Raw genomic sequence first — 18,737 nt, 5'->3', positions numbered from 1 at the left:
TAGCTCAGTCCCCAGCATCTCCTGTTAAAAAAGGAACAGGACAGTAGGTGATGAGAAAGACCTCTGCCTGAGACCCTGGAAAGCTGTTGCCAGTCTGGGTAGACAGCACTGACACTGATGAACTATGGGTCTGGTTTGGTATAAGGCAGCTTCCTGTGTTCACGTGCACTGGTAGTCCTTCCTTTCCTCCCTGGTTCAAACAGTGCCTAAAATCAGAGATTACTTGCTTGTACTGCCTGGGTGGTTCCCTCCTTCCCACCCTCTCTCTCCCTACTTGTTTTCCCCAACAGGAGTAGAGAGCCATTCCCTCCCAATGGACTAATAACTTCAGAGTCCTGAAACATAAGACCATCCACACCAACATTCACTTTCTCCATGGCAAACCAGATTTGTTTTGTTTTTGTTTCCGCCTATGGGATGTGTGATATACTGCAGAGGGCCCTGGATGGTTGGAAGAGAAAAGCATTGTCCCTTTGTCTCAGGCTCCTGAAGAGACAACAGAGTTAGAATAGATAGATAAACGCTGAGCTTTCTTCCTGTCCCCTGTCACTGTCTCCTTTGATGCACAGAGTGGTAGCTCTGAGGGAAACAACTTCCTTCCATTCTGCCCTCTCTCATTTTCTTGCGCATGCACACATCAAACACAGAAAGAGCATGTCTCTCTATCTTTGGCACAATGGTTGAAGATCTAGGTGGGCAGCCGTGTAGAACAAAGCAGGAGTCAAGTAGCACCTCTGGAGCCATGTCTGCCTGAAGTAGTCAGATTATACTCTGTCTCTAAGCTTTACTATTTAGAATCTAGTTCCTAAATAAAAAGGGCAGTTATTAGTCTTGAAACAAAAAAAGTGGCTCTGCGTAAGTTTGTCACTCAGCCAGCACATTAGGCAGATCATGAGAGGGAGGGCAGGAAGGGTTGCATCAGTGCTTAGTTCTTGTGGCCCTTTCTTGCACGCCCAGGGAAAGGATGATTGCCACTTTTGCATTGTCAGTCAGCGATTTTTCTCCAAGCCACTTTGGCAAGGGATCCTGGAGGTTTTTGCCATCTGCTGGGCATGGTCACTGTGTGTGGGGGGTGGGGGGTGCGGGGGAGGTATTTGTGAAGATCCTGCACTGAGCATGGGGTTGGGCTAGATGACTCTGGAGGCTCCTTCCAACTCCATGATTCTGCGATTTTGTGACTGAGAACAAAGAGCTTCTACTCTGTAGTCTAAGTGCACTCTGCCAAATTGAGACAGGATACTAGGTTAACTATACCAGTTACTCCCACCACTGGAAACCTGTGCTACACACCACCCAGCATCACGGTCCTGCTTGGCTCACTTTTCTAGGTGGGGAGCAGGAACTTCAATGGAATATTAATGCTTTGTAATCCTTCAAGGCAGCTTCCGGTCTACATGGGGTGCCTTTAGTTCACACACAAGTTTAGCAACCCCATGGTTTATTTCCTTCCCAGAGGGCACTGAGGTCATCTGGGAAAAACCAGCTGAATATCCCTGGGCCAAGGGAGGCCAGACTGAAAGCCACCCGGGACCGGGCCTTCTCTATTACTGCTCCACTACTGTGGAACCAACTCCCTGAGGAGGTGAGGGCCCTACGATGTTTAGAGGGATTCCGTAGGGCCTGTAAGACCCACCTTTTCAAGATGGCCTTCAACTAGCGAAAAAACTTGTGACAAAACTAGATATGCTGCTAGAAATGCTTTTATTCTTGAAACGTTTTTACTTCTGAAATTTATTGAAACCTGTTTATAACGCCATACTGTTATGTTAATTTTAATACTCTGTAATTGTTTTAACCATGTTTATAAGTATAATTGATGTAATGTGTGTTTTATGTTGTGAGCCGCCCTGAGCCTGCTCCGGCGAGGAGGGCGGGATAGAAATAAAAAATTATTATTATATTATTATATTAAAAGCCATAACATATCTTAAGAGTTCAAACCTGAGACAGAGATTCGGGAGTCAGTAGAATTTCCCATGCATTTCAGCCAGACAGGCATTAAACAGAAATTGCTTAATCAAGAATCTCTCAAATGCCTCTCTCCATCCCCAAAAAATCAGTACTGAAGTCCAACGACATAATGCATTGGATAATTACACTATGAGCTACAAGTTAGGAGTAGTTATTGTCCTAGTGAGAGCTCATTGATAATAAGATTTCTCAGCCCTTCACAAAAGAACTGGATTGCCTTCCTTTGAAATCCAGAGCTGATAACCCGTCATCCTTTCCCAGGTACATACAGAACCACTGGTAGTTTACTGGTTAAACTGTCAAATATGGTTATCTTGAGGAGATTACAGGTTTTTTTAGCTAGGATGACTGCAGTTCAAACAAAGTCAATGCTTTGTACACAGAAGGTCCCAAGTTCAGTCACTGACCTCTTCAGTTACAGTCTTAACCTACATATGTTGAGAACACACTAAGAAGCTGTTTCCAGTCACAAACAATCGTGGACTAAAATAGAAATGTCTGACTTCGCATATTAATCTTAACACTCTTCATTGAAGAAATATTCTATGACCCAGATTCAAATACCTACTTCTGCCATGGCTGCTTGCTGGGGGAGTTTGGGCCAGTCATGCAGTCTCATAGGGTTGTTGTGAGGATAAAATGGAGGAAAAGGAAAATGATGTATGTGGCTTTGCATCCCCATTGAGAAGAGAGGCAGGGTATAAATGCAGTAAAAATAAAATCTATTTGAACAATAATTAACTTGGGTTACAGCTGCCAGTCTCCAGGTGAGACCTGGAGATCTGCTTTTCCAACTGATCTCCGGCTGGCAGAGATCCGCTCCCCTGGAGAAAATGGCTGCTTGCAAGGGTAGACCTTGTGGCTGAGGCCCCTCCCCAAATTCCACCCTCTCCCAGATCTACCCCCAAAGTCTACAGGTATTTTCCAACTCAGACTTGACATCCCTATTTTGGCTTTTACTCCACCAACCACCTTAGATGGATATTATGAGTGATCTGGAATCTAATAAAATAAGCCCAAATACTACTTGCAAGCAAATGTTGACAAAGATGCACATAGTGGAAGGCATGATGAAAAAAGCCATAAAAAGTAATAAAAGTAATTTAAAAAGTAATAAAAACTGGCTGATTGCCATTCTCAGAACACTTTTCAAGAAGGAACTGGAAGCCCAAATGAACAGATCTGGGTAGTATTCTGAGCAATCTTTTTCAGGATTGCTGTCAGAGTATACTTGAGAGATGGCCACAAATGACCCCAACAGTTTGAAAGATCATGAGTTTACAAAACAGGAAAGATAATTTGGGCATCTGTACATGTAAAAAAATCCCGTGTGTATACAGTATGGTACCTGCGTTTATATTTGTGTATAAACCTTCCCAAGAAAGCAGTTACTGAACATGCACATGCACAGTTTTCATGACCAAGCCAATTTAAAAACAAAAAGCAGAACTAGCACACCTTTTAAAAAGTTTGATCCGGATGGCTGGGGAGGCTAAGGGAGGGAGGGGGCGGGGACAAACATGAGCAAAGAAGCGGCTGGCATTAGCGGTTCGAGTAAAGAAGAGAGGCGGAGACCGGCTGCTATGGGGCGGGGACTACCAATCGCCTGCTCGCTTTGTATTTGCATGGAACAGTCAACTTTTCCAACGACCACCTGAGCACATCGAGCGTGCAAAGGTAGACGAAAACAGGGAGGGGCGCAGCAATTTAGACCATGCTCTAGATGGGGGGGGGATGGGAGGTGATAAATGACTGGGAAAGGAGAAGGATGTTGAAAGTAGATTGGTTAATCCAACGTTTCCGGGCGCTTCTGGGCGCTTCCAACTGCCGCTCAGGATGCTTCACGCTGCTGGTGGTAAGTTTCACATCTCTGTTCTTTTCACAAGTGGGATGAAATTGACCAACAGTGCAAACCTAACCGAGTGAGGCCATTGACTTCAGTAGATTTAGAAGGGTGTAACTGCTTATTTATTTATTATTATTTATTTTATTCGATTTTTAGCCCGCCCTTCCCGTAGAACAAGCTCAGGGCAGGTTACATCATAAAAACGGTCCATAGTGAAAACAGTAAAAAACCAATTTAAAATATAAAATCTAAGATTACAAAGATTTCAGATGGCAGATTCTGCCTCACAGATGTGATATTGTTGTTTAGGATGGCACTGCGAAATACCGAAGAGAGTCCTAAACACAGGGCTAGGCAATGTTCCCTCTAAGCTGCAGTGTCTTGTGAGCAAAAATTCTTCTTTGTGAGCTACTGGCAATAAATTTGTGAACTACTGCATAAATTATTGTGCTCTGGGGCCATTTTTCCGAGCTAAGACAAAAATGTGTGAGCCGGCTGGAGGCTAAAAAATCTGTGAGCTAGCTCACGCTAACTCATTTTAGAGGGAACACTGGGACTAAGTACGATTTTTCATTTTTTAAACAAGATAGAGGAAACATCGTCATAGGACTCTTCCCCACTTGAATGTTATAATAACAGGTGATCTCATCTCAGAAAGAAAATTTAATAATACTGAGAGAGGCTGATTATCACATTATATATAATGCTTCAGTGCATTTGGCTAGTAATGCCGCATCTAATTTCTGGGAATTGAACGCTCCCCCTCCCCCTCCATATGATAGGCATAGATTTAAGGTTTTCTGCTTGTCTGACAAAACAGAATTCTGTTAAAAATGTATACATTGTTTAAACATAATATTCCTTCTTTGTTGTTAAATAGTAATCTCCCCCCTCCATCAACCATGGCTGAAAATATTTAAAGCAGTGTTTCATTTTAATACTATTTTCAAGGTGTCACATAAAATAAAAGTTCAACAGTTAATGTGTCGTGTAGTTATAAACTGGGGGATCTTTCTCAAGCGGCCGAGATCATGCATCTAGGAAAATGAGGTGGTAGGTTGACAAAAAGCTGAAATGAACTGCACCGTGCTGTGAGTGATGGATTACATTTTGAAACCATCCTCTGCTTTAAAAAATACAAAACTACCTTCCTGTAAACATAAATCATCAGTAGACAGCACAGCAAACCAAGAGATAGGGTACTTCCTGTCATATTAGTTTTCTATTTGCACTGGATTCTTTTTATGCAAAAAGATGAAATCTGGAATTCCACCCCCCCCCTTTGAAGTGGTACTGTCCATTCTACCATCTTATTCCCATCAAATTATCCTGTATGTGTCAGCTATGGCACAGAAATACATTTAGGTGTCAGGCCAGGATTGGTAAAACTCAGGTTCAAATCCTGACTCTGCCATGGAAGCTTGCTGGGTGACCTTGGGCCAATCACATGTTCTCAGCCATATGCATCTCTGTATGAGTCACTGCTCTGGGCATACCTTCTTTCCAAGCAGAAATACAGGTCTGGGAATTCTTTGAGGGTTGCTGAAATTTGCACCATATAAAAGTAATTTGTTTGGGGTTGATGAGTGTTGCTAATTTTAAGTGAGAAAAAGTACATATATTTTGTCAATTAAATTTTCTATCCTGGCCTTCCTCCAAGACACTTGAGCCTATTCCAGCTGGCTCATTAACTGACCGACTTTCTGCACTTTCACTAGGTCTTGAGTTTATCTTTGCTGATGTATCCAGTGTTGAGAATAATTGGTCTTCAGCTGCATGCAGCGCTGACCGGCAGCTACATCTCTGGGTCTCATTCTGTGGCATTCGTCAACTGCCCCAATGAACAGATTGCAAGAGATATTGCAAGGTAGGGTGACAGACACATTCTCCTGCTTGTGCACTATGAATAATTGAAATCCTTGTTGACAAACCACTAGGCAGCTTGTCTGCTGAGCATTTGCTCAGGACAATGCAAACAGAGACTGCTCAAGGTTTATTTGGAGTCAAAGTTTAGCTTCAAATTTGTTTTCAGGGTTAGCCTTCAACCCTGAAATATATGAAAGTGTTAAGTATCTGTTGATATTTTTTAAAAAAATTGTACTCTTCCTCCAGAAGGCTTAGAAAAGCACACATGGATCCCCACCCTGATTTTCTGTTTTCTGGCTGGCTGGGTGGTGGTGTTTTGTTGTGCTCCATAAAGAGCTACATTCTCTTTTCTATCTGATATCTGTTCTTTCAAACTTTCTGGTTTGGATCCTGCTTTGCTCTGCTTTGTTTTGCTTCAAGGCAGCTGTTTCAGCAGGCTGAAACCTTTTTACTTTTAGTTCCAAGATGTTTTCTCTGTGCCCGTACAGGGCTATTTTTGTAGGAAAAGCCCATCAGGAATTAAGTTGCATATTAGGCCATACCCCCTGACATTACCATTGTTTCACACAGGGCTTTTTGTGGGAAAAGCCCAGCAGGAGCTCATTTGCATATTAGGCCACACCCCCTTATGCCAATCAGCTGGAACTGCATTCCTGTGCATTCCTGCTCAAAAAAAGCCCTGCCCATTGATAAGACACCGAGTGTAGCCTAATTAGCTCAGGGTGTGAGAGGGCAATAGCTGTGATACAAACAGAGACTGTTTACTCTCCTCCATTTTTACAGCTGTAGTTTTCACAATGGCAATGTGTTTTATCTTTTATGTTATTGTTATTTTTTATTTTAATTTGGGTCAAATTGGTCCAGTTCCAACTGCGTTGAGAACAGTGCTGTGGCTGGAGGATACATGATAGGTTTCACCTGTGGGCGTGACTAGGTGTTTACAGGCTATGCTCTGCTACAGAGGAGCATTGTTTTAGCTGATTTTAATTTGTTTTAGCTTTTATCATTGTGATAGTGATTTTAGTTTATGTTAGCTTTTGTTTTAAATAATGTTTTTTGGTCTTTAATTGGTTTTAGCTTTCTTTTTAACTTTTTTTCTTGCTTTTAACTTATAAATCATTTTAAATCCTTCTTAAAAATGAACAGCTTGGCTAGGCGTTAAAATTTGTAGGTCCTGCTGTGACCATATATTATGCCTCTGAAGACTGTGCCGTTCCATGAAAATTTTTATTGAGGAAGAAGTCCAGCCCTTGAAAAAGGCACCTGTTTTGTGTTGAAACGATCGTTGGGCAAGAGACCTTGGCATTATTTGGGAGTTTTCCAGAGTCCATCATCTTGAAGAAGGTTTTGGAGTCTTTTCTCCCTTATCTGTTTGAGTTTGTTGGGACTCTGTCTGAAAGACTTTGTCATTGAGTGGTACTCGTACTTGAGTAGTGTGGAATTAATTGGTTGTCTTTCTGCAATTGTGTTGTGCATTTATATTTTTGCCATCTTTTGTGTAGTTCTATATATTTATAACATTAATAATAATATGACCATTTAGGGCACATAGCATTTCCCCCCCATGTTTTTGTCTCCCCACATCCCATATCAGTGGCGAAGGGGGAAATTGAGCTGAAGATAGTTTGCATTTGGTGGAAATCCCTTTGGAGAGTGCTACAGTGGCCCTATCACTGCAGCCTCTTTTTCCTGTTAGTCAATTGTCATGTCTTTAAATATTTAGTCTAGTTAATCCTCAGAGAGGACCATCAGCTTCTAAACACAAAGTCTTCTTTATTCTGGGTCTGGGCCAGCCCAAGGATCTTTGCCAGCTGGGCAATTTAAAGTGTTGGTCCCATCCACCCTGGCACCTCGCCATGACATCATCTGTGTTCTTCCTTATACTGCCAATGAGGATGGAGTAGGGAATAAGAGGCAGGTGCACTCCTTAGATTGCATCATCCCAAGCAGGTGCCAAGTCTGCCTGGCTGGCTGGGCCATCTGAGACTTTTTTAAAAAACATAACCATAATATTGCAGATGAAGAAGCTCCCAATGTTACACCTCTGTAAATTATGCTAATTACTGGGATTTCCTTCTGTGTGCAGTGTTTGTGATTCATTTTGTTAATCATGGGAAGGAGCTATGCAGGAAACTGAAGGCCCCTCATTGGACCCTTTGAAAATCCTGCCTAGCCTCTTTTTCCCTCCCTCACATTCAAGGCTACCTTTGCAGCCAGGTAGACAAGAAACGTGCTGTTTTCAAAAGAATGCAAGCTATCCAGATCAGAAATGTTTGGCCTTATAGAAGGCCAAATCTGTGTAGGCTAGAAACTTACTGTAAAAAAAAAAGAAGACAACTGAAAGCTTATGACAAATAAACTTGGTTTGTTTTTAAGGTGGGCTTTGGTTCTCCAGATGCTTCTCCTAATTTTGCAGTTTGTGTGCTCAGACACTGTAATCTTAAAACTGGTGACGGTCCCGTACCTTTCCCATCTAGTGCCACGGGAGGAGGGAGAGCACACCTTTGCAGTTTCTTAGGGAAAGTTTTCCTGTGTGCCCAGTGGTCTGTGCTGTAGCGTTCCACATGGTTTCCAGCTTGGAGCTTTTCTTGAATGGTCCCCTCTGTTTGGAACACTGCTTCTCTGTTGATGAAGGAACTGTTTACTGAGAAGGGGGGGGGGGGGAGTCCCTCCTGGAGCGCCTTTCTGTAAACTGTGCACCGCTGTTCACTCCCCCAACACCCAGTTCAGTGAGTAATAAGAGTCTGTGGGCACGCACCCAAAAAAGACTTCAGGTAACAAATTCACATGAGACAATATAAGAACTAATTCATTAGGAGTAAAATCACTGTTGTTTACCGGGGGAAAGGATTTTTTTTTTCAAACCAAATGGGTGCCAATGATCAAGCTCTTGATCGCTCCCATTGGTTAATTATTCACCCTCCATTTAACCTCTGTCTACACAAACCCCACAACCTGCCCTACACTTGAGAATGCATACATCCTTCCAGGGCTTTTTTCCTGGAAAAAGAGGTTCTAGAACTCTTGAAAAGGAAATGAAGAAGCACATTAACTTTTAAACATTTCTGGAGAATTTTGTTTCCACAAAGAGGCTCCAGAACTTTGTTCTGCTGTGTTCCCCCATTTAAATAATATATTTTTTTAATGCCTGCATCCTTCCTTTCTGCAAAACCCCCCACTATCAACCAGTAGATCTCATCAGTTGGAAACAGAAACCAGGAGATGAGCTGTTACAGCAGTTCTCATTTTGTTTTGATCGTCTGTTATCATCTGGTTTCGTGTGCTTGTTTTCCATTGCTGCTGCTGATTCTTTGATGCCATTTTCATGCAGTTGAGATGCTCCTGATAGCAAAAACAATACACAGCACATGAAGTCAGACCCCTCTCCCTACCCCCATCTGTCTGGGTTGGTCTAATTGACTCTGACTGGCTGCAGCTTTCCAAGGTCTCAGACTGAGGTCTTTCACATTACCTACAACCTAATAACTGGAGATGCCCAGGATTAAAACTGGGACCTTCTATATGCCAAGCAGATGCTCTACTAAGCTGTGGCCCCTCGCCTTGAGCAGTAAAGAGTGCTAATCTTCAGAGGAGAAAATCAACATGAGGAAAAAGAATGTAGTGTGAAAATAAAGACTCATAGGTTCATTTCTCACAAACAACAAAATCAAAGTAGGACCCGATTAGACATACCATTTGCCAGCTGATAGCTGGCAAATTCTGGCAATGCCTCTCATCCCCAACCCATACTCACTAGAGCAGTGGTGAAGAAATGACGGGGCAAGGAGACATTGCTTGATGCAGTAATATCACTTCCAGGTGAAGACCTGGAAGTGATGTCATCATGTTGAGTGAGGCTGTAGGAATTTCCTAGAGTGTCACTCAATATGGTGACATTACTCCCAAGTCTACACCTAGAAGTGATGATCCACACAGAGCAATGTTTCTTTTCACCTGCCCTCCTTCCAGGCGTCCTGAGGGTGCCAGGCATGTACCTAAAAACCCTAGGCCAAATTGGCTTGTCCCAAATATTTCCTGTAAAAGGCATGGACTTTTCAACAGTTATGTGTGAGACAGGTTGCAAAGCAATGGTTTATGAATGCCATAAAGGAAACAAAGAATAATTACTGGCAACACCGAAAGTGAAACCAACAGTAATATGTGGAATTGAAAGGTAACAGAAATAGTCCTATAGATGGCTTCCTACAAGTCAAATAAGAACAGCCCACTGGAAGCAAGAAAAGCAGAAAAGACTGCATCGACTCCTTTAATTATTTTATTTATTAACTTACAAAATTTATACCTTTTCTTTCGCCCTCAGCAGAACCACCGAGGCACCTAAAAATCATATCTTAAAAACCATTAAAACCAAAAATAAACACATTATCAAAGCAATCGGAGCCCAAGTTTTAAAATACACCTGCAAGAAATATACAACAATTAAATACAGTTTATCATTATACCGCGAGCCTATCCCTGATGCAGTGTTTAGCTTTGCAGTACACCTGTGCTAGGGAACAAAGATAATTTGATTTTCCCAGCTATGTGGATTTTATCTGAACTTTGCTCTTGGATACGTGTGTTCAGTGCAAACCTGGCCCTGTGGAATGTGGATTATGCAACAGTCATCCCATATGGAGCCAGGTGGGAAATAACATCCACTGCTTATACAGAGATGTACCCTGCTCTTTCCCTGAAAAGACTGTACAGGTTGAAATTAGATGCCACAGTTGCAAACAAACAGAATCCTCCCCACCTCTCCAGTGCTGCTTTTGGAGGAAGCTGCAAATCTGAGGGGAGGAATGGATGGTTAAGCCTTCCTCCGCCTGCCATTCCTCCACTCCATTTGCAAAGTGGCTTTCAGGAAAGCAGCTGGGGTGATTTGAGTAGGAAAGGGTTAAACACTCCATCTCTACCATTCCTGGTCCTCTGCTCAAAACCGCAGCCTGCCCAAGGGACTTTTGGATTTTAAAAAATTATGGGAAAGGTACATGCATTTATAATAAAACCTAGATGGGAATATATTTCTTTAGAACTGGCAGAAGAGACAGAAGTTGCAAAAGACTAATTTTCATACTCCTGCTCCATCCAGTCAATTTTTTTGAATTTAGTACATGTTTATTCTGTCATTTCTCCAAGGAGCTCAGGGCATGCTTCATTCTCCTCCTCTCCAAGCTTGTGAGGTAGGTTAGGCTGAGGGAGAGTGACTGGCCCAAAGGAATCCAGTGAAATTTGTGGTACAGGGGGATCTGAACCTGACCTGCACCTGGTAGAAGACTGAGGTTCAGGGAGATAGGAAGGCTACAGTTATACTGTGGAGTCACTTCTGTACAAACCCAAAAGGTGGGGCCTGGAGATCCCCTGCTTTTGCAACTGATCTCTAGCTGGCAGAGATCAGCTCCCCTGGAGAAAATGGCTGCTTGGAACGACAGACTGTATGGCATTGTACCCTGCTGAGGCCCCTCCCTACCCAAACCCCACCCTCTCCCAGCTCCACCCCCAAAGTCCCCAAGTATTTTTCAACACAACACTTCTACGTGTCACTCTAGGATTCACAGGAAATTCTGTGGTTTCACTCTGGAAGTGATATCATCATGACTTTGCCATAACAATGCTTTTTGCTCCATTTCCCCCTCCCCGCCATCCTACTGAGCAGCAGCAAGTATTGGGAGCCCCTAGCAGGAGTTCTCCTGTTGAAGTGGGAGACCTGGAAGATATAGGCTGCTCAGATTCAACACCTACACTGGTTTGGCTGTCGACTCAAGCTAGTATTAGCTTCTCCTTCGAGAGCCTGAACTGTAGTTTGGAACGCAGAACTTTTGACATGCAACGCTCATGCCCATTGAACTGTACAGCCATTTCTCAAGTGAGTTTTTCTGACTTGCAGGATCCAGCTTCCTATTGGGTCCTTATATTTGGACGTAACAGGCTAAAAGATTATTTAAATGTCATGCAGAAGAACTGCAGTCCTATGGAGCTGCTTTCAACTGAGTCAGACAACCGATCCATCAGGCTCAGTAGCCCTTCCCTGATCTTCGTTGCTGCTTTGTGGAACTGCTAATCAGCTTATTTTTAAAACACCTGGGAGATCCTAATTGTCATGTCCCTTGTTGGCCTGCTTAGTTCTGCAGAATTTGGAACTGCCGCTGGGATGTGCGGGCATCATCTCCTGGCAAGAGCAGCCACACCCCAAGCTATTTTGCATAAATCTGCATCCGTTCGTATTTGCCCAGCTTCCCTGGGTGTGGAGCGCAGCTGGTCTATTAGTTTCACAAGCATTCTTGTAATTATCTGATCTGAAAGCAGTAGAACAAAAAAGACCTACAAACAGATTCAGAAAGAAGGTCTGATATTAAGGAAAGGAAAGCAGGTGATGGAAGACTGAATGGAGAATGCTGCTCCTACTTCAGAATATTTTTCCATAATTTCCTGCTAGCATTCTGGCTGGTATATATCTAATATTATTTTATATTTGGGGTGGTAACTCTCAGTTCAGAGATTCTCCAGGTAGCTACTAAACAATAAGTCTCCTCATCACAGTTAAAATCAGGGCTTTTTAAAAAAAGAAAAAGTCCAGCAGGAACTTATTTGCATATTAGGCCACACCCCCGATGCCAAACTAGCTGGAACTGCATTCCTACGTGTTTCTGCTAAAAAAAAAAGCCCTGCATAAAATAATATCTTTAAAATGATTAACTCACAATAGTACAAAAAGTAATTCACAGGACACGTGTAAGCAAAGTTATATCTTTCTAAGTCCATTGACTTCTGTACATTTAGAAGGGGTAACTCATCTTAGTACTGTAAAAGCCAATCAGCTAACAGAAGTAGGTTGATCACTCTCCAGTTTGGTGTAGTGGTTAAGTGTGTGGACTTTTATCTGGGACAACCGGGTTTGATTCCCTACTCCACCACTTGCAGCTGCTGGAATGGACTTAGGTCAGCCATAGCTCTTGCAGAGGTTGTCCTTGAAAGGGCAGCTTCTGTGAGAGTTCTCTCAGCACCACCCACCTCACAGGGTGTCTGTTGTGGGGGGAGAAGATAAAGCAGATTGTAAGCCGCTCTGAGACTCTGATTCAGAAAGAATGGTGGGGTATAAATTTGCAGTCTTCTTCTTCTCCTGAAGCCCTTGCCTCTTGAGGCGATGGAAGAAGCAGTGGTGGGGTGGAAACCGGGATGTGATTTCAGACATCAGCTAACACTTTGGAAATTCTTTGGAAATACCATATTATTTCTAGTGTGTTGGTGATGTCTGGGTTTTGTATACCAATAGTCCTCTATAAATGATCATCAGCATCATGATCATTGCCACCATATCTCTAATAAACCAGCTGCCCCCGTGCAGATGACAAAAGGCACATAAGAGGGCCACTTACAGACAGTGGGTCTCTGCATACTTGCAGATCTCCACAAACGTACAGAAAAATGGCTTTATAAATAATTTTTTTTAAAAACCCAGTGTGCTGAGTACTTAGCATGAAGAACAAAAGGTTGAGACTAGCTAAGTGTCAGATAAAGGAGGAAAAGGAAGGAGGTAGAGTTGCCAGTATCCCAGTGGTGGCTGGAGATCTCCTGGGATTACAACTGACCTCCAGCTAACAGAGATCAGTTCACTTGTAGAAAATGGCTGCTTTGGAAGGTAGATGTTATGGCATACCCTATTGAAGCGCCTCCCTTCCCCAAAACCCACCTTTCTCAGGCTCCACCCCCCAAAAATCTCCAGGTATTTCCCAACCTGGAGCTGGCAACCCTACTGAGAGGAGAGAAATCAGCTTCCTTGAGCCCCTGAAATCCTAGAGGATTTTGGAGACAGATGCTTGGGAGGAGGGCAGAATTCTTCCAACAGTGCAGATGCTATATAACCCACCAGCTCTTAGTAATCATTCATAGCAGTTAGTAGTAATGAATGCTGAACTCACAGCATGATATGAATGATGCTGCAGAGTCTGGAACAGGAGTGGCCAAACTGTGGCTCGGGAGCCACTTGTGGCTCTTTAACACATATTGAGGCCCCCACCACTCCATCGGCCAGCTTGGAGAAGGCATTTCTCTCTTTAAATCACTTCTCCAAGCCAAGCCAGCCAGCAGCTTGGAGAATGCATTTAAAGTTGCTTTCCTTCGATCTCTCCCTCTCCCCATCTATTTGCTTTTCTTCCTTTCTGTTTTGCAGCTCTCAGCGTCTGACATTTATTCTATGTGGCTCTTACATTAAGCAAGTTTGGCCACTCTTGGTCCGGAAGAAGAATGCTTGCAGGTGAATGAGTGTTGTCTGCTTCTCCTAGGGCGATTATGGACCGGAAACTGGCTGCTTGTGTGAACATCCTCCCCAAAAGTTCAACCATGTGAGTCCAATGCAGAGCCCATTTGACTGCCCCAGAAAAATAATACATCTGTATGGTTTTTTTTTTAATGGTGGCTTTTTTCTTGGCTTTTTATGCAGATATATTTGGAAAGGGGAGATTGAAGAAGCTACAGAGATACTTCTGGTAAGCATTCGAGGAGGGTATATTAGTCCCTAGGTTGATAAAGATGCAGGATCAACCACAGCTATCCCCTGGCCGAGGTGAATTAAAATTTTGCTTCCTGCCTCCCTATCACCTGCTGAGAATCAGAACAATTACCTATTAAATGATCAAGAACTGACCAGACTACTTATTTATGTCTGCAGTTTAATGACTTCTCACCTTTAACAATGATGCCTATGCTTAAATTTGTCTGGAAATATATTTTTCTAAGGTACCCCCTGTTTTAGATGCTGTGCTACACTGATTTGTAAAAGACAGAGATGAATTCTGAAATCTCATCAAATCCCTAGGGATCTGACATTTCCTTTCGGGTTCACCAGTTTCAGAAATGGTCTGCTGAAGCCACCACTGCAAAAGACATTATTACCATGCCCTGACCATGCCTAATCTTCTTGCTTTCTCTTTCCATTCCAGCTAGTGAAAACAAGGACATCTAAAATCAGGGAGTTGTCAGACTACATCAGGTGAGGTTCCGCCAATGGTTAAAAAAAATCAGTTGAGATCAAATAAGGTTTCTCAAAGAACTGCTCTACGCTCATGAGGGCTAGAACCTTCACATTAAAAAGTATGTGCCTAATTTGTCATTTGTATGGTACACCAGGGTGGAATACTCTTATTGTATTTAAATTTCATTTTTTAAAGGTCCAGACACCTACTTGAGGCAGCTTGTAATGAAAAAAATAATTGATATAACTTTTCCATCCTTATACTTTGCAGCTACCCCCACTCCTGGGTTTCACTTCAGCTAGAGATGTTCACATTGCCTGTGTGTCTCTCCTCTCTCAGATCCATGCATCCCTTCGAAACCCCTGAAATTATCAGCCTGCTCATTGACCAAGGAAACCCAGCCTATCTGAAATGGATTGAAGAGAGCGTTCCGTATGGTTAATTGGTGTCATTGGCTGGCCCTTCTCCCAGATGATGCTTTGCTCCTTGGCATGTCTATGTACAACAGAGAGGTGAGAAGGAATCTCGTGAGTCTGAAGAGCATCAGAGGGCAGAAACTGAGCTCAAGAAGCAGCTGGAACTTTGGTGCAATCCTCTCAAGGTTGGTTTCCATGAAACGTTTCGTGGAGATGATTCCTCAAGGAAAGTCACAGAACGAGCAAGTTGGAAATGATCAGCCCTCACATTCAGATCTGCTTACAAGATGGCATCTATTACTTGAAATGCCAGGGGACCAGTACAGGGCAATCTGGCTGCAACCAAAGGCATGGTAAAGGTTCTGTACCAGTGGGACTTGACTCTCGCAATGCTGTTGAGCTAGCTCATTTATTTATTTTTATTTAGTTAATTTATATTCTGCCCTTTCCGGGAAACGGGCTCAAGGCAGATGACAACATAATAAAACAATAATTAAAACTTACAGTTAAAATCAGAACAGTGTTACAGATGGCAGCTTCAGTTGGGCACATTCTACATCATACTGAAGGTCTAAAATACAGTAATTGAGGATAGCAAGACGGTATCGCAGCAAAGATGGTATCACGGCAAAGAAGGCCAGCCATTCTTTGGATGATGCGTTCGTGGTGTCTGGCCAGCCATTGTCCAAACTAGGCCAAGTCCATTGAGGTAGCAGCCTTCAGTGGGGCAGTAGTGGAAGGTTCCTCTGATGGAGTCTCCACTATTGCATTTGCTAGCAACCAGGGCTTTTTTTGGTAGAAAAAGCCCAGCAGGAACTCATTTGCATATTAGGCAACACCCCCCCCCTGATGCCACCATTGTTTCGCTTAGCCCAGCAGGAATTTATTTACATATTAGGCCACACACCCTGACACCAAGCCATCCGGAACTGTGTTCCTGTGCATCCCTGCTAGCGACACAGGAGGCCAGAGTAATGGGTGACTGCTGGTCAAGCCTGGCAGTGCTAACAAATGGGATTTGGGGTGCCTCATGGTAGGGGTGGGACCTACACTTTCCACCATGTTGCGAAGTTCCCTGCACTCCAGTACGGGGCTCCCACTTTCTGCCACCCTAGTGGAAGAGAGTATGACTTCTGATAACCTCAGAATCAGGAAGGGGAGGGGTTTCTGGCAGCCTGGCCCTTCTCCTTCCCCTGGGCTGACTCTCCACTGCTCTCTCTTCTTCAAACCCAGCCAAGTGTGAATGTGTCCTTCTTATAAGCTTCCTTGGTTTCATCTCCACCCAGACTAGACCCAGTCCCCTGTCACCACACTTCCCAGGAATACATGAAGTCCAGGGGGGAAACTGCCTTGCCTTCCCTGCATTGCCAGGTTCCCCCTTCCCAGGCTTCCTTTCCGTGGCCCCAGTTAGGGCCCTTCCAACCAGCCTACGGTTGCCAATCCCCAGATGGTGGTAGGGGATCCCCCGGTTTGGAGGCCCTCCCCCCAACTGAGGGTCATCAGAAAGCAAGGGGAGAGGGAAATGCCTGCTCTAGGCACTCCATTATTCCCTATGGAGCCTGATTCCCATAGGGTATAATGGAGAATAGATCTGCAGCTATCTGGGGCTCGAGGGGGGGGGGGGGGGCTGATTTCCGAAGTAGAGGCACCAAATTTTCAGCATAGTCAGCATGAATCTCCTCAAAACACCCTCCAAGTTTCAAAAAGATTGGACCAGGGAATCCAGTTCTATGAGCCCCAAAAGAAGGTGCCCCTATCCTCCATTATTTCCAATTGAGGGAAAGCATTTAAAAGGCACATGGCCCCTTTCCATGTGATGGTCAGAACTCCCTTTGGAGTTCAATTATGCTTGTCACCCCCTTGCTCCTAGCTCCACCCCCAATGACTCCTGGTTCCACCCCCAAAGCCCCCAGATATATCTTGAATTGGACTTGGCAACCCTAAACCATCCCCTCCTCAGGCCTTTCTTCTGAGCCTCACCCCTAGCCAGGATGCTTGTCTTCTGACCTGCTGCTCCATTAAGGCAGGTGGAATCTTCTGGCTCCAGCCCAACCACAGCTGCCCTCCTTTTCTTGGCTGGGCCCTTGGTTTCTGAGGTTTTGCAGTGGTCATTGCCTGTTCACTGATGACATCATCAGTGCCATGGCTGTTTGCCGGCTTATTATTTTCCAAGGTTAGCGGGGGGGCAGACTATGGAACACACACAAACGCATTGCTTGAAGTCACTGGCAACCTGGGTAAGAATAATCTCTTTTTTTCCTCCTTGAGAATGGGTCTATCCCTCTGGCTTTAGAGCTTTCAGCAAACGTTAGAAAAAAGAGTTTTTATACTCCTCTAGTTTAAGGGGTCTCAATGCAGATTACAATCCCATTAGCCACCTACTTCCAAGCATAGCACTGAACTTTGCTGCATTTTTCAACAGTGTGCTTGACAGCTGGCTGCTTCGTGCCAGTGCAGCTGACTTTGAGAAATTTACAGCTGGTTGGCCACACTGTGATTCTGCAGTACAAATGCTGCTGCCAGACAGTAGCAATTGCTGCATGTGCCTTGAGAAACGAGCAAGAAATGCAGGTTTTGTTGTTTGACAAAGCCCATCTGAGTTTTGTCCTGAAGGCTACAAATAAAAACAGCTCCTCATTAAAGCGTGGAGGCATCTCCACCGCTCCTACCATGAAATATATCTCTTTACAATTAATAGGGATCAGAAACTTGTTTTGTAAGCAAGCTGGATTCAGCACCCATGTTTTGTGCAAGAATCAAACATGCAGCTTTGCCGCAGCTGCAAGTTCAGACTCATGCAGGGTAGTGCCCAACTGGTACTCCTTTCTCATGTCCTACCTTACAAAAAAGTAATATCTATCAATCAATCAATCCAGTTTGCCTTCTCCCTGGTCTTTTAAAACCCTGCAGTTCTACCTTTGCCCCGGGTACAATTATAGAAGCATACGCACGAAACCGTCGCCCACTTTCATTTGCCTAAAGACAAATGGATTGTATGTGCCTTTTTGCCCTTGAAGTAGAGTCTCGGCAAATGGAACAAATTTGCTACAAATTGCTGTTTTCATCTCTCCAAAGTGGTTTTTCTTGAGTATCTGTATGATAAATTCCAAAGCAGGGGATGCATCTCTTTAATCCGCTGTTGGTCCATTAGATGACAATGCTCTTAATGTCTGGAAATGGATCTTCTGCACACACATGCACACTTACAGAAAAGGAGAAATGACTGCAAAATACAGTTTTGGGGAAAGAGATAAAGCTGTTTATATTCTCTGGACTGGCAAGAAATGCATAACAAATTTTGCAAAGCTCGTTCCATTGGAGGAGAAAGCTCGGATGGCTTATGGTATTTTTCTTTAAAAATCCATTTATGCACCAGTTTTGAGAGCTGTCATTGGGGAGGGGAAAAGGCTTTTAAAGAGAGCCATTGCTAAGCTAGGATGACAGATGCAGCTGTGAGGGGTGGAGGGAGTACAGCGAGGACCAAGGATGCCTAAAATGCAGTTATCTAGAAATGGAATTTTAGTTTATTGCTCAGGAATCAAAAGGAGAGTGCTGATATTTAAAGCTGTCAAGGACACTGTGATTGTGCAATTATGATTGCTGAGTGTACTCTGACCCCCATGGGGTGTGCCTTGCGGCCAGGGCAGGAGGGATATTTTCACTTTG

At 43.7% G+C, this 18,737-nt stretch overlaps 1 protein-coding gene across 1 annotated transcript; it reads left to right on the top strand.

Annotated features, from left to right (window-relative positions):
* Positions 1–3,550: 3,550 nt before the first annotated feature.
* On the top strand, positions 3,551–15,574 carry LOC132580225 (protein CutA homolog). The gene is made up of 6 exons (XM_060250924.1): positions 3,551–3,826; positions 5,536–5,684; positions 13,966–14,025; positions 14,124–14,169; positions 14,623–14,672; positions 14,995–15,574. Exons 1-6 carry the CDS (start codon positions 3,695–3,697, stop codon positions 15,095–15,097), a joined length of 540 nt encoding a protein of 179 aa, XP_060106907.1. The 5' UTR covers positions 3,551–3,694; the 3' UTR covers positions 15,098–15,574.
* Positions 15,575–18,737: the final 3,163 nt, after the last annotated feature.

Source organism: Heteronotia binoei, chromosome 12 (assembly GCF_032191835.1).
Source record: "Heteronotia binoei isolate CCM8104 ecotype False Entrance Well chromosome 12, APGP_CSIRO_Hbin_v1, whole genome shotgun sequence".
In the NCBI taxonomy this organism is placed as follows: domain Eukaryota; kingdom Metazoa; phylum Chordata; class Lepidosauria; order Squamata; family Gekkonidae; genus Heteronotia; species Heteronotia binoei.
The sequence above is the reverse complement of the archived record's forward strand: the minus strand, read 5'-3'. Positions and strand labels throughout refer to the sequence as shown.